This window comes from Rhinopithecus bieti, unplaced genomic scaffold, assembly GCF_001698545.2.
Source record: "Rhinopithecus bieti isolate Rb0 unplaced genomic scaffold, ASM169854v2 scaffold_41082, whole genome shotgun sequence".
NCBI lineage: Eukaryota > Metazoa > Chordata > Mammalia > Primates > Cercopithecidae > Rhinopithecus > Rhinopithecus bieti.
The window spans coordinates 2,054,188-2,068,033 of NW_016817890.1; the positions used below are offsets into that span (position 1 = coordinate 2,054,188).

General features: G+C 47.6%; 1 protein-coding gene across 1 annotated transcript in view; it reads right to left on the minus strand.

Moving 5' to 3' along the window:
* Positions 1 to 2,694: 2,694 nt before the first annotated feature.
* ARID1A (AT-rich interaction domain 1A) overlaps positions 2,695 to 13,846 on the minus strand; it is an 89,765-nt gene continuing 78,613 nt past the window's right edge. The window contains 9 exon segments of the mRNA XM_017856336.1: positions 2,695 to 5,772; positions 8,754 to 8,884; positions 9,242 to 10,133; positions 10,560 to 10,656; positions 10,741 to 10,875; positions 10,958 to 11,108; positions 11,471 to 11,646; positions 11,828 to 11,960; positions 13,126 to 13,333. Coding sequence (XP_017711825.1) covers positions 4,039 to 5,772; positions 8,754 to 8,884; positions 9,242 to 10,133; positions 10,560 to 10,656; positions 10,741 to 10,875; positions 10,958 to 11,108; positions 11,471 to 11,646; positions 11,828 to 11,960; positions 13,126 to 13,333 — 3,657 coding nt within the window. The 3' untranslated portion in view covers positions 2,695 to 4,038.

Genomic DNA, 13,846 nt, shown 5'->3' on the forward strand with positions numbered 1-13,846 from the left:
CTAAACTTTCCATGGCCCCAGTCCTATGGAATTGGAGTAGCTGATCCTAATCTGGGATGCTGGCTCTGATGTCATGCCATTGTGGGGCCAAAGTGACCATACTGGCCTCTGATGAAAGGCAGCTGTGCTTTACCAGAACTTTATGCTACTTCTTTTTGCTGTGTATAAAAAGGCATTCACTGGCAGTTTCCAAGGATGCTGGGTGACATTTACATCCATCCTGACACTTGAGGTGACACCAGTCAGGTCTCATTTACCAAAAGCACCCTTTTTGGCTTCTGCCTGATCACTTGAAGATGCCCATCCTCCTAAGGACAAAGACTCTGCCTTGCCTGCAACTGCAGGAGCCAAACACTCATCATTTAAAGCCCATGGTCACTAGATATTTTTCACCCTTCCTTCAGTGTTTGCCTTTCAATAGTTAGAAAACCTTGACCCCACTGAGAGGCCTAGTGGGAAGGCCTTAGCCACTTGGGGGTGGCAGTGGCTGCAAGGCAAAAGAGCCAATGAGGTTTAGAGTATTGTTTAGGCTGGACTTGGCTGCTCTCCAGCTATGAAAGAAGGTTAAGGTCATTTGGGGGGTGGGGAGGGAGGAGCCTGGGAAAAGAACTACTGGCCACACCCCTGGGTTCTCTGCTGGCTAGGTTCTATTTACTTCTCAAAAGCAAATTACTCACAGCTCACTGGCCAGCAGTTCTCTTGGCCATGGTAACTCCAGTCAGAAACTGGAACCAGGCTAGGCTCTCCCTGCATTGCAGGAGAGCAGATGAAAGGAACCCAGGAAACCGAACTCCTAGGTAATGCTCCACACACAGTCCAGATATGCACCTTCTAGACTAGCAAACGGAGCTCAAGACCCAGAACAAAAATAGCCATTAGCAATATTGCTCACCAAAATTGTAGATACGAAAAACTTCCCATTTAACTTTTTCTAGAAGAGTCCTAGGAAGGCATCTTGGTTGACAAAGGTTTTCCTCTCTCAATTGAGAAATACTAATTATTCAAATCCTGTTCCTGACCCAAATATTAACAGCCACACTTAGTCTGATGAACACTTGATTGAAATTCTTAGGACAATTTTACCTTGTGTTAAAGACAATAAAAACAAATCTTGCTTGCTGAGCTCCACAGCTAGATCCCTTACTCCTGGTTGGGTTCTTATCCAGAAATGATGGACATCCAGAAAGACAGGACATTTTAGCTTTGGCATGTTCAAAGTAAACTCTCAAGCAGGGATGACAAGAAAGAAGGTAGTGTGGTATATTAAGAAAAGCATGATCCTTGGAGTCAGGTGGAACTTGCTTCGTGTATGAACTTAGTCTTTCACTTTTCTTAGCCTCTTTCTTCAACTGTAAAATGGGAGCCACATACTGACTTCACAGGCACAGGATTGTTGTAGGATTGTGATGTGTTATGTCCAGAATATAAGTAGGTACACAATAGAAAACTGTTGTTTCTTGTTTCAGATTTCACTTCTAAGTGTCCACAGTAATAGCATTTTTTCTCTTACTGCTTCTGATTTCTCCTGAGGAACTTGAGGCTTCTCAGTTTCCCTAAGGAAGGGGGTGAACAGAGAACTATACATGGTGACATTAACCTCATAAAAGCAACTGCATCTAGCCAACATTGACAGTATCATTCAACTACTAAAGTAGATGCTATATGCCAGGCTGTATGTTAGCACAGGGATGCACCAGAGAACAAACTAACCCTCCCGCCTCCCACAATTTACATTTCAGTGGAAAGTGACAGGTAAGTACAACATATAATAGGCCAGATGGTAACAAGTGCCACAGGAAAGATTAGGCAGACAAGGGAAATGTAGTGGGGGGCAGAGATTGCTATTCTAAGTAAGGTGACCAGGAAAAGTCTTACTTACATATTTGGACAAAGACTTGAAGCAGCTGAGGACTTGAGCCATGCAGTTATTTGGTGAGAGTAGAAAGTACAAAGACTCCAAGGTGGAAGCATCTCTGTACAGTGGGGTGAGCAACGGGCAAGACAGATGGTGGAGGAACGGTAGAGGTAAGCTAGATAACTCAGGGCCTTGTAGGCCACTTTGAGTCTGGATTTTTACTTACTCAGAGCCAGAAGCACTGAAGGCATTTTATCTGATTTACCTTTTATAGGGGTCCTTTTGGTTGTTCTGTTGAGAATAGGTTCAACCAGGCAAAGCAGAAGCAGGGAGGCCAATTTGGAGGTATTTCAAGTATCCAAGATACGACAGTGTCTTGAACTACAGTAGTAGTGTGGGATTGAGGATTATTTTATGAAGAGCGCTAACAGATTGGATGTGGAAGTGAAAGAAGTCAAGGATTTTTTTTGCCAAGTGATAGAATGGAGTTGCCATTTACTGAAAGGAAAACACAAAAAACCAAAACCATGGTAGAAGCAGGTTTCTAGTGGGGGAAGACAGGACATTTTAGCTTTGGCATGTTCAAAGTAAACTTCCAAGCAGGGATGACAAGAAGGTGGCTGAATGCTCTAGTCTGGAGTCAGGGAAAAGAGCCAGTCCAGAGATATTACAAGTGATTAAGTTGGAGGTTGCCGCCAGATAAATGGTTGTCTTATTTTGGACAGATGCCACTATTTAGGGGAGATCTCACACTAAGGGAGGTTTGCAAAACAGGACTGCCTCCTACCCCCTGACAAAGGTCAAGTTTTAGTTTGAAAATAAAAAGCTTCACAAAAGTCTTACCAAGATTTAATGTACATTTATTCTTAACACGTGGAACATATAGTATAAAGATTTCATACTGAATAAATGATATTCATTAAGCCAAAAAAGGAAAAAAAGGAGGAATTTACATCAAGTTTTAGCTACATTGTTGAAATACAAATATGCAGATTTTATCACTGAAAAAATCTCAATTGTGTTTCTTCATCAGAACTTCAACTGAACCTAGAACTTTTTCACACCTCGATTAGAAAGAAAACAAAACAAAACAAAAACCCAGAAAAAAATAAACTATAAGTTGATTGGCTGCTGAGACAGCAAGGACTTTTTACAGAGACCTGTACAGCATCGCACCAAGAGGGGCGATGTCTGGCAAGAGATTAAATAGCTGTGTCTCGTTTTGTGCAGGTCACCAACTTGTTAACTCGTCATACTATAAAGGGGTAGCTGGGAGGAGGACCAAACTGTGGGGATCCAAGGGTATGTGCAATGTACAACGTCATATATATACACACGTGGCAGCGCAGCCGCTGCAGCTAAAGGTTAAAACCAGTTCTAAGAGGTGATCTCAGGGTTATTCATACAATCAAGGAGGAGAGAAAGAGGTCAGGGTGTTGTAGGTTCACACATGATACTTTGGGGGAAAAGCCTTTTTTTTTTCTCCTCAACGTTTAACTAAAACATTTTAAAACTACAGCTTGCTGCTGACCCAGCGTTTTCTCTTGTTTCCATGTGAGACATTATTATTACAGTATGTTTACAGTATCAGGTGTACAGTACAGTACATGAAAGGGTCTACACTCTACTGCACAGGCCTCTCCAGTGAACAGGGTCTGTTCACAACTGCGAACTTCTTGGCTCCTGCAAGATTGTGAATGTACAACAATAAACCACACACAGTTCAGCAGTCACCTTTTTTGTCCTTCAGAATTTTTTTTTGTATTTTTTTCCTTTTTTTTTTTTACCATTAAAAACAGTTATGAAATGTGGCGTCCCGTTGATGCAAGGACTGGGAAAGCCATTTTTATTTTTTTTTTCCCCAAACTCACTGTAAACAACAGTAACTTTGGTTAAAATAAAAAAAGTCTTCTATGTAGGCAGAGCTTTGTCTTTTCAAAGAGGGTGGGGTGGGGTCCTGAGGGGAGTAAGGTGAGGACAAGGGACAGAAAGGCGTGAGGTGGTGGACGGGGGGAGGTGGAAGGAGGAAAGAGAAACAGGAGAGACTTTTTCCCAAGGGAGAAGCTGGACAGCACAGGGTAAACTGGATTCTGAGGTGGTTTTGCATAAATAAAGGGCAACAGTCAGTTTCTAAGTTCTCCACACACGCACACACACACAGGGGGGGAGGTGTCCCACGGCTGTCATGACTGGCCAATCAAAAACAGTACATCACAAATGACTTGTGAAACCAATGAGTTCATCAACGGTGATACCGAGATGTCCAACAGCCGTGATTCGTACAGAGTAAACTCTGAGTGGTTCTCGTCCACCTTGGCCAGGGCAAGCAGCGCGCGGGCAGCCCGCCGCATCATGTCCACACTGGTTGGCTCAAAGGGTGGGTTCTGCATGTGGAGGAGGCTGGCCTGGCTTTGCTGGAACTGCGTGGCGGCAAGGCTGTCCTCTAGGAAGCCCAGGAGGTTGCCGATACTGCCCTTCTGCACTGCAATGGCACGAGCTGCCAGGCTGTCCCCCTGAGCCAGGTTGGCCAGCAGTACCACAGCCATCTCCCGGCACACCGGGTTCTTTCGGTCACTGAGGAAGCGCACCATAGTGCTATACAACTTCTCCAGGCGACTGAAGGGGGGTGTGGCCAGAATCAGGTCCACATTGTTGTCCTGGATGCTGAGTTTGCTGAGGGTTTCCAAGACCAGTCTCTGGGGGGAAAGGACGGCATTGGGGCCCAGGGTGGAAAAGGGGTCCTGGGCTTCAGCTGAAGGGCAAACTGCCCAGTGTAGGAGTCCGTCCAGGACAGGCAGGCAAATGCTCTCAGGGTATGGGGATAGGTCCAACTGCCCCGAGATGTTGGCGAGTGTAACCAAGGTGTTTTCCCGGAGCATCTCCAAGCAGTCCCACCACCACTCCACTTTGTTGCAGCTCACCCCTTGGTCCTGTTCCTCCTCCTTCTCATAAGTTAGTGGTGCCTGCTTCCGTTCTGGGTGCTTGTGGTGCAGCAGGATCAGTTTGCCCAGGATGAGCAGCAGCCCTGGGTGTTTGGACATCTCAAAGTCATTGCCTGGCACAAATGACAGGCTTCGAATGGTATTGGAGACACAGACACAGCGCTTGGCAAGAGAATCCTGCCAGTCCAGAAGGGTACACAGTGGGGTCTCATCCTTACTGTGGGGTTCGTCCTCTAGGATCTTGATGTTCCGGTGGCTCTGTGCTGGGCTAATGCCGAATGGAAACTTGCTGCTCTCCTTGATGGCCTCTGAACTCTTAGCTCCATCCTCGGTCAAGGTGCTAGACCGAGTAGACAACATGTCATCCATAGTGGCTGTGATCCGTTTTTCTGGAGGTCCATCAGGTGGGGGTCCCTCCTGGTCTGTTGTCCCTGGCGTACCCTCTGCTGCTGTCACATGCTTCCGGGGGGCTGGTGGGCAGGGTACATGAGGCCGGGAAGGCAGCAACTCTGTCTTGCTCTCGAAGTGGGTCTGGATATGCTCAGTGGTGTCCCCCCCACCAATCCGCCAGTGCAGCAGGCCACTGTCAAACTCCTGCACACGCCCAAGCTTATCTGAGCAGTCCACCACAAAAGGATCATTCTTCTGTACGATCTTTACTGGAAGCTTGTCAAACTTACTGATCAGCTTCTCCTCACTATTCTCTGAAGCTGGCTTGTCCTTGCCTGAAAAGGCTATCTCCTCATCATTTTCAGCTACTTCCTCTTCTTCTTCCTCTTCTAGTTTAGGACCTAGAAGTTCTTCTTCTTCTTCCCCACCCTCCATGGGAGCTGGACTAGACACCTTGCTGAACCTCCCAGGATCCAGTAGTGTTCTCTGTCCTGGGTCACCCACCTCATACTCCTTTAAAATGCCAAAGATCTCAATCAGGCATCGTCGGAAATATTCTACAAGGAGCTCTAGCAACCCTGGGAGCTAAAAAGAGAAAGAACAGGAAATAAATTAAGGGATAAAAGTGGTCAAAGAACAGAATCCTTGACTTGAGAGACCTCCCCAAGTCTTCCGTATCAGCTGGGAGAGGCAGAGTTGCTCCTTTCCCAAAGGTTCTCCACAGAGCAAACTGTTCATCTTAATCTCTTCTATGCCCAACACAAAGTTCTTTCTTCTGCCCAACCTACCTTCATGTAAGCCTATCTCCAGGAACACTAGCCAACAGCTTTGCACCTCACCCACCAGGCCCAATTATCTCTTAGCCTTCTCTTTTCCCAATCAATCTTCTGCTGTTCTTCACCAGGCCAGTTTTCAACCTGGTGGTCACTGCCATTATCTCCTTAAGGACACTCTCTCCATCTCACTGCCAAGTGGAACCCAAGCTTAGGCATGGTGACTCAAGCTAAGAGAAGAGAATGCAATGTGGGCAGATGTTCATGGCTCTCTTCTCTAAGCTCCCCAACAGTCCAGAGGGCTGGAACTCCATGGATCTTGCAGCATAAGGAGTGGAATGAGGCTTCAGCTCTCCAAACACCGGTCCAAACTGGTGCTATAGAGACCCAAATTCCACCTTGGATAATATATAGGCCATTTGTTTACCTCTAGAAGAAAACACTCCTCTCCAGTCACAATCTTTGGCTGAACAGTAGAGCAGATAGAAAAAAAGTAAGGGCTTTCAAATTAGATCTAGGGGCTGGAAGCAGTGGCTCACACCTGTAATCCCAACACTTTTTTTTTTTTTTTTTTTTTGAGACAATGTCTCACTGTCATCCAGGCTGCAGTGTTGTAGTCTGATCTCAGCTGGCTGCAGCCTCCGCCTCCTGGGTTCAAGTGATTCTTCTCCTGCCTTAGCCTCCCGAGTAGCTGGGATTACAGGCGCCTGCCACCACGTCGGGATAGTGTGTGTGTGGTGTGTGTGTGTGTGTGTGTGTGTTTGTGTTTTTGTGTATGTGTGTATTTTCTTTTTTTTTTTTTTGAGACAGAGTCCCGCTCTGTTGGCCAGGCTGGAGTGCAGTGGTGCAATCTCAGCTCACTGCAACCTCTGCCTCCTGGGTTCAAAGTGATTCTCCTCCCAAGTAGCTGGGATTACAGGTGTGCCACCAGGCCTGGCTAATTTTTATATTTTGGTAGATATGGGGTTTTACCATATTGGCCAGGCTGGTCTTGAACTCCTAACCTCAAGTGATCCACCCACCTTGGCCTCCCTCCCAAAGTGTTAGGATTACTGGCGTGAGCCACCGCGCCCAGCCTAATTTCTGTATTTTTAGTAGAGACGGGGTTTCACCATGTTGGCCAAGCTGGTCTCAAACTCCTGACCTCAAGCGATCCTCCTGCCTTGGCCTCCTGAAGTGCTGGGATTATAGGCGTGAGCCACTGCACCCAGCTGGTAATTCCAACACTTTGGAAGGTTGAAGTGGGAGAATCACTTGAGCCTAGGAGTTTGAGAACAGCCTGGGCAACATAGTGAGACCGTGCCTCTACAAAAAATAAAGAAGTTAGCTAGGGCCTGGAGCGGTGGCTCACACCTGTAATCCTAGTACTTTGAGAGGCTGAGGCAGGTGAATCACTTGAGCCCAGGAGTTTGAGATCAGCCTGGGCAACATGGTGAAGCCCCATTTCTCAAAATAATAATAATAATAATAATTAGCTGAGCATGATCATGTTGGCATGCACCTGTAGTCCTAGCTACTTGGGAAGCTGAGGTGGGAGGATCACCTGAGCCTGGAAGGTCGAGACTGCAGTGAGCTGTGATTGCACCAATGTACTCTAGCTTGAGTAATGGAGACCCTGTCTCAAAATAAATAAATAGCTGGACATAGTGCCATTTGCCTGTAGTCCCAGCTACTCAGGAGGCTGAGGCAAGAGGATCGCTTGAGCCCAGAAGTTTGAGGCTGCAGTGAGCCATGAGGGCACTACTACACTCCAGCCTAGGTGCCAGAGTCTCTTCCAAAAAAAAAAAAAAAAATTCTGTCTTTTCCAAGAAGTAGCTGTATAAAATAAAAATTCCTAAAGTTTACAGGGTTATTCTGAGGTGTAAATGGGAGATGTCAAATACCTGGCATATGAAAATTGCTCTATCAAAATTTTTCCTTTCTCATGGTAAGCAATATTATGCAATGGAAATAAAATCAGGCTTAGGAATCAGATAGATTCTACTGACAGCTATGTGAACCTCAACAAGGGTAAGACTCTGAGCCTATTTACTCATCCCTAAATGACCATATCTCCTGTCTCTGAGGGCTGTTGCTAAGCTGACATGAAACAAAATATTAAGGACCTGGCACAAAATAAGAGCACAATAAATGGTAACTATTAATAAGTCCGCTCCTTGATATACAGGTTGGTAGGTATTAAAGATCATCACATCCTATGGAGGGTGGGTCTGAACAATCAGCTTTGTAAGAATATTGTTAAACAACCAAATCCCCCATCCACTCTACATCTAAGGACACTGGGATCAACAAAGGCCCCTACTGTTCAGAGAAGAAAGGGAAAAATGGAAACAACGTACTCTACTCACTGATAAAAAGACCACAGATTCAGGCCAGGCCTGGTGGCTCACGCCTGTAATCCTAGCACTTTGGGAGGATTACTTGAACTCAGGAGTTCATGAACCTGGGCAACATAGTGAAACCTTGTCTCTGTTAGAAAAAAAAAACAAGATTCTTCTAGAAAATGTGGTGTCCCCACTGGCATCAATAGAATCTGCATTTTTACTAACACCCCAAAGTGTCTCCCAAATTCCTTTTGAAGTCAATCCCATGTTAAGGTATCATGTAAACAAATTATTATTGCTCTCAAGATCCTGGGCCTGTGCCCAGAGGCAAAGGAAGCAAAGTACTGGCATGGAAGATATCTACAAGAGTGAAAGAGACAGACCATGGTGCCTAAAGATGAGACATTCCCATTGTCTACACTAAGAAGATCCCAAACCATCTCAGTCTTCCCCAGGCACTGATACTCACCTGACTGAGATTGAAGGTCATGATGCTGTTGTCATCATATAGCAGGATGTTGATGGTATCTAATGCCCATGTGCTCTCTGCCAGGAGACCAGACTTGAGGGACATCATTACCCGCCATGCCTCCGGGGTTCCTGAAATAAACCTCCATGTCCTCCATCCACCAAGCCCAGGTTGGCTGGAGGCACCCCCAGGGTTGCCCCATCAGTGAGGCTACTCTGAAGATAACACAAGGTAGAAGGCAGTTCCTGTCTGGGAGATGACACACACGAGCCCCTCATGGCTTCTAAACTGTCTAGGACATCACTGCATGGCAATGTTTTGAAGGAAAACTTTTAGTTAGCTTATTTCTTCCTTTTCCAAAGTTCTCTGGTTCTATTTTAGTCAATACTGGACCAGATTCAACCTCATCCAGAATATTAAGGTGGAGGGAACAACGGACAAGACGGAAAGGGGCAGATTAGGCAACCGAATGAGAGAAATCTCCTTACCAATGTCTTTCATTGTGAGCCGCCTCCTCTGCTTCAACACAGGCTGTGTGGCTTCAACAGAGCCAGGTGGGAAGGTGATATCCCGCCGAATCATGGGGGGCTGCACAGGGGCAGGTGCTATGTGCGAGGCAGGTACTGGGGGACCTGCCTTCTGCATTTTCATCCCAGAGTGCAGGAATGGAGACTTGCTAGGAGAGGTGCGGTTCTCCATTGGCCGGGGCAGGGGAGCAGGGCTGGATACCTGAGGAATGTGATTCTGCATGCTTGGCGGGGGCTGGTAGTTAGATGGAGGGGGCCTTGTCATGGGGGGCACAGGGGCAGAGGGACCATATGGGGGCTGGCGTGTGCCATGGGAAGGCCACGGGCCTTCGTGGTTGGCCCTCTGATCTGTGTGCAGCATTTCATCTGTTCGGTTCACGCCATGATAGGCGGGGCCCTGGGGAGCAGAGCCCGTGCTCTGCCTGTTGGCATAATTATAGGTCATGTCATTACGCCCCTGCCACATGGTGCCTTGCTGAGCAACCTCAGCTGATGCCTGTATGGGGCCGCCCATCATTTGCGGTGGCATGTTTTGCTGGGCATTGGTGCCAGGGGGTGCAGAGACACGGTCTCGGCCAAACTGGAATGGAAATTGGTTCTGGGGGCCGCCTGCTGGTCGGCGCTCAGTAGCAGCGGTGGCAGTGGCAGGATAGGCATTGCCATACTGGTTGTATACATCTTGCTGAGGGGAAGGCTGGGCAGCTTGTTGCTGGCTGGCAGGCTGGGGCTGGGCTGGGGGCAACTGCTGCTGCTGAGGCTGCCCCTGCCCAGTGTTGTATGGCACGCTGTACATCTCCCCTTCATGCCGCTTGGCAGGAGGGCCATATGTGCCATCCATTGGCCGCTTGTAATTCTAAGGCAGAGACAAGCAGAGGGGAAGTTAATACTCTGCACTCAGGGACATAAAGCCCACAGATGCTGAGATGGCTACAACCAGATGCCTGGTGGCCATAGACTCCAAGGAAACATGGGAATCACCTTAACAAATTATCTTTTGAAGTTGTTTCCAAAAGCAACCACCACTCTTTCTTCCCTTCCCTTGCTCTAAGTAGAAAAATATACAAAACCTAACAATCAAAATAAGGTCTATTTCTAGCCCCTTCCAACTCCAAGTAGAGAAGAGATTGAGGACTTGGCTCTTCAGGCAGGACTGGCCAGTCAGGTGAGAGAAGAATGCCAAAATATCTAAAGTGAGCTTCTTAGACTTTAACACGTTAGTTTACTAACTAGCTTTCAAGACGAACCTGCGTGCTCGTCCATTCCCAGCTACCCTCCTCACCTGCTGCTGCTGTTGATACATTGTGGTCTGCTGGCTGGGGAAGGGGCTGCCAGAAGGGGTACCTTGGGTGGAGAACTGATTGCCATAGGAATCATGTCTACAGGAGGCAAAGAAACACAGGATCAGGGTGGGCAGTGGTGAAGCCCGAGTCACAGCAGCACCAAGACCAGGCTTTACTCACCGTTGCTGCTGCTGCTGCTGCTGTGGGGGGTAGCGGCTAGGAGAATACATCCCAGAGTCTGGGTTGGAAGGCATGAGATTAGGCTGTGGGGCGCCAGTGCTCATGTTTCCCTCAGGCCCTATTCCAGGCTCCGTCCTAAACAAAATTGAAGAGACAGATTGAGCCCACTATAGCTTCAGGGTGCTAGCGGGTGGACAGGAGCTGGGGTCATGCTTACCTCACTCTGTCATAAGGACCTCCATAGGGATAGTGCTGTCGTGGTCCCATCGCCACATTTCCTAGCCCAGGGCCAGCAGCACGACTGTAGGGGTCACCCATCCCGCCGTTGGGGCCCTGCCCTGAGGACATGAAGGGATCACTCCCTGGAGCTGAGTGTAGAAAGGCAAGCAGTGAACAAACTGGTAAGTTGGCAAAGCTGGTAATATACATTTGTCTGCTCCAAAGACCCAGGCCCTCTTCAAGTTTGATCTCATTGTTTTCCAGACAAGTTCAAAACAGAGATCTAAAGAGGCCTCAACCAGGAAAAGGCATGTACTTGTTAAGGGATGACAAGGTGAGGTCAAGGAGGAGACAAGAAAGGAGGTAGGGATGAAGAGGGGTAGTTAGGGCAGGAAATGCATTATCTCAGAAGATGGCTCCACAAGAACCCTGAGCCACTCTCAAGATTTCCCCCCATTTCACTGGTCCCATCTTTACAAACACAAGTTCAAATAGCAATCAGATCAGTCACCTTTCCTCATGCTGCCATAAGGATCCTTATTTGGCTCATAGGACATGCGCCCCATCATGTCAGAGGTATTCATACTGGGCTGATACCCAGGGTTTGGAGTCATGGAATTCCGCTTCTGGAATGTGGAGTCACTTCCATCATTAAAGGCATCCTGGATCCCAACTGAATTGCTCCTACTCCAGAGTGAGGAAAACCAATTAAACCACAAATAGACCAATTCCTCCAATATAACACAGGACACGCAGTAGTCACTGGCTGGGAAGGCAGAGGCAAGGACCACCCTTTGGCTGCAAAGAAGTTGCCATGCACTTATCTCCAGCCATCCTCCCAACCATCTGCCCCTGCTCTTGGCCATACCTCATGCCTGGCAATGGGGGGATCTGACTGTGTGGTGTGGATGCTGGAGTTGGTGGCTTTAAGTCTCCTCCTTCTGCCATGGAACTGCTGGTTGACTGAGGAGTCTGGGGCCCCTGCATAGATCCTGATCCCGCTGTGGACAGAGATACAATTTGAGCAGTTTGCTTGGCATGAAAGTGTTTAACTCTCACACAAACACACGAATGACCCAGAATCTCTTTGGGAAAGTTCTTCCTAAGGCCTTTAAAGCCTGATCACCCTTCTTAGCAGAGGATCTACAAGGCCAGGTCATAAAGACGGGAATTTGAGGGTTTTGTAGCTCTTTGTTTTTGTTTTACATGTAGAAAAGAGGAGTGATGTGGCCATGACATCACCATGCTGGTGATTCCTTGAGTCACTGCCAGCTTCCCTGGCTATTTCTTTTCACTCCTCCAAAGGACCTTGTCTAACCTATTAAACCCTGTAATGCTGGTGCATGAGCTCCAGTCAGAGCCTCCCAAATCCTGGGTGGGAGGGGGTTCCAAATCTGGGATGTATTTTAGGAGTCTAGGAGCTCCTGTTCTGAAGCATCCAGCGTGGTGTCATCCCTCAAGTTCAAATGTTCTTCTAAGCTGATGAGTACAAAACTACTAGTAATTAATGTTTCCAATAGTTACCATTCCTGGCAGTAGATATCCCACTGCTGAGGCCTCCCCAGCTGATGAGTCATCTCAGGCACTCATTACACCCTCAGAGGTCAACACCAGGGCACATGTGTTTATACCCACCTTCCAGGCACCCTGGTCTTCTTCCCTCTCTAGGCTCGCCCTAGGCCTCAGCCTCCTCTCAGAAAGGAGGGTGGGCAGAGGCTCTCCCATTAGGGAGTTCCATTCATATCCCTTCCCCACTCCCTCCTTCCCATTCATTACCATCTCAGCTCCCTGGGGAATTCAGGGCTCTAGTCTGAGCTGCATTCTAAGGTGCTGACATCAAGGGGCCAAAGCTCCCAGATGGCCCTGTCTTGCTGCCATTTGTCAGTTCCCCCAACTCCTCCTGTGCCCCTCCCATTCACCACTTTACAAACATTTGGCAAGTTGCCAGCTGCACAACAAAAATTAAAATTTTAAGGGCTGCTGCAGAGTACCTCCCAAGGGAGTTTCCACTGCCCACTATCTAGTCAGCCAACCTATTAAGCCCTGTGGTAGGGCAAGGCAGAGCACAGATCCTTGGCATATCCTATTGGAGGCAGGTACCACTGAATATGAGGCCAGGGCAACAGGCCCTCTCAGGCTTGGTGGGGCCGCTGACCCCATCCTTACCAGGAGAGGGAGGCTGGATCTTGGGCTGTGACTTCTTGGAATCAGCAGCTGCAAAGATGTCTGGGGGAGGATCTTCTCCCCGTTCAATCTTGCATTCAAAGGCATAGAGACACTGGATATACTGCTTTTTCAAGGAGCTTGCAGCACTGCTTGATGTGCCCACATTGAGGTTGGTTGCAAGTTCCCGCCATTTTTTGTTCTTGTTGACCTGTATAATCAAACCAAAAGAGTCGGGGTATATCTCCCGCCTGGTTTTCTGCCCGTAAGTCCCAAGCCCCATCAGGCTGAAAGGTATTCATCTTTGTAAAATCACAGTTCTTAGGTAATTTTAAAAGTTAAACTTGCTTGGTGGATACTCCACAAGAAGTGTTAAATCTGCAGCTGGCTTCGTTTTACCCCCAGGATGTTCCACTGCAACTATCAGACTGTGCTTATGCAAAACGGCAAATTTCACATTACTACTGGAACAGAATTCAGAGTCCAGTTTTTTAGTATACTGCTGAAAAATGATGTACAAATCATCTGCATATCTAAATACTTTTTTTTTTTTTGAGACAGAAAAAATAAATCTCGCTCTGTCGCCTAGGCTGGAATGCAGTGGCACGATTTCAGCTCACTGCAACCTCTGCCTCCCAGGCTCAAGCGATTCTCTTATCTCAGCCTCCCCAGTAGCTGAGATTACAGGCGTGCACCACCACTTCTGGCTAATTTCTGTATTTTT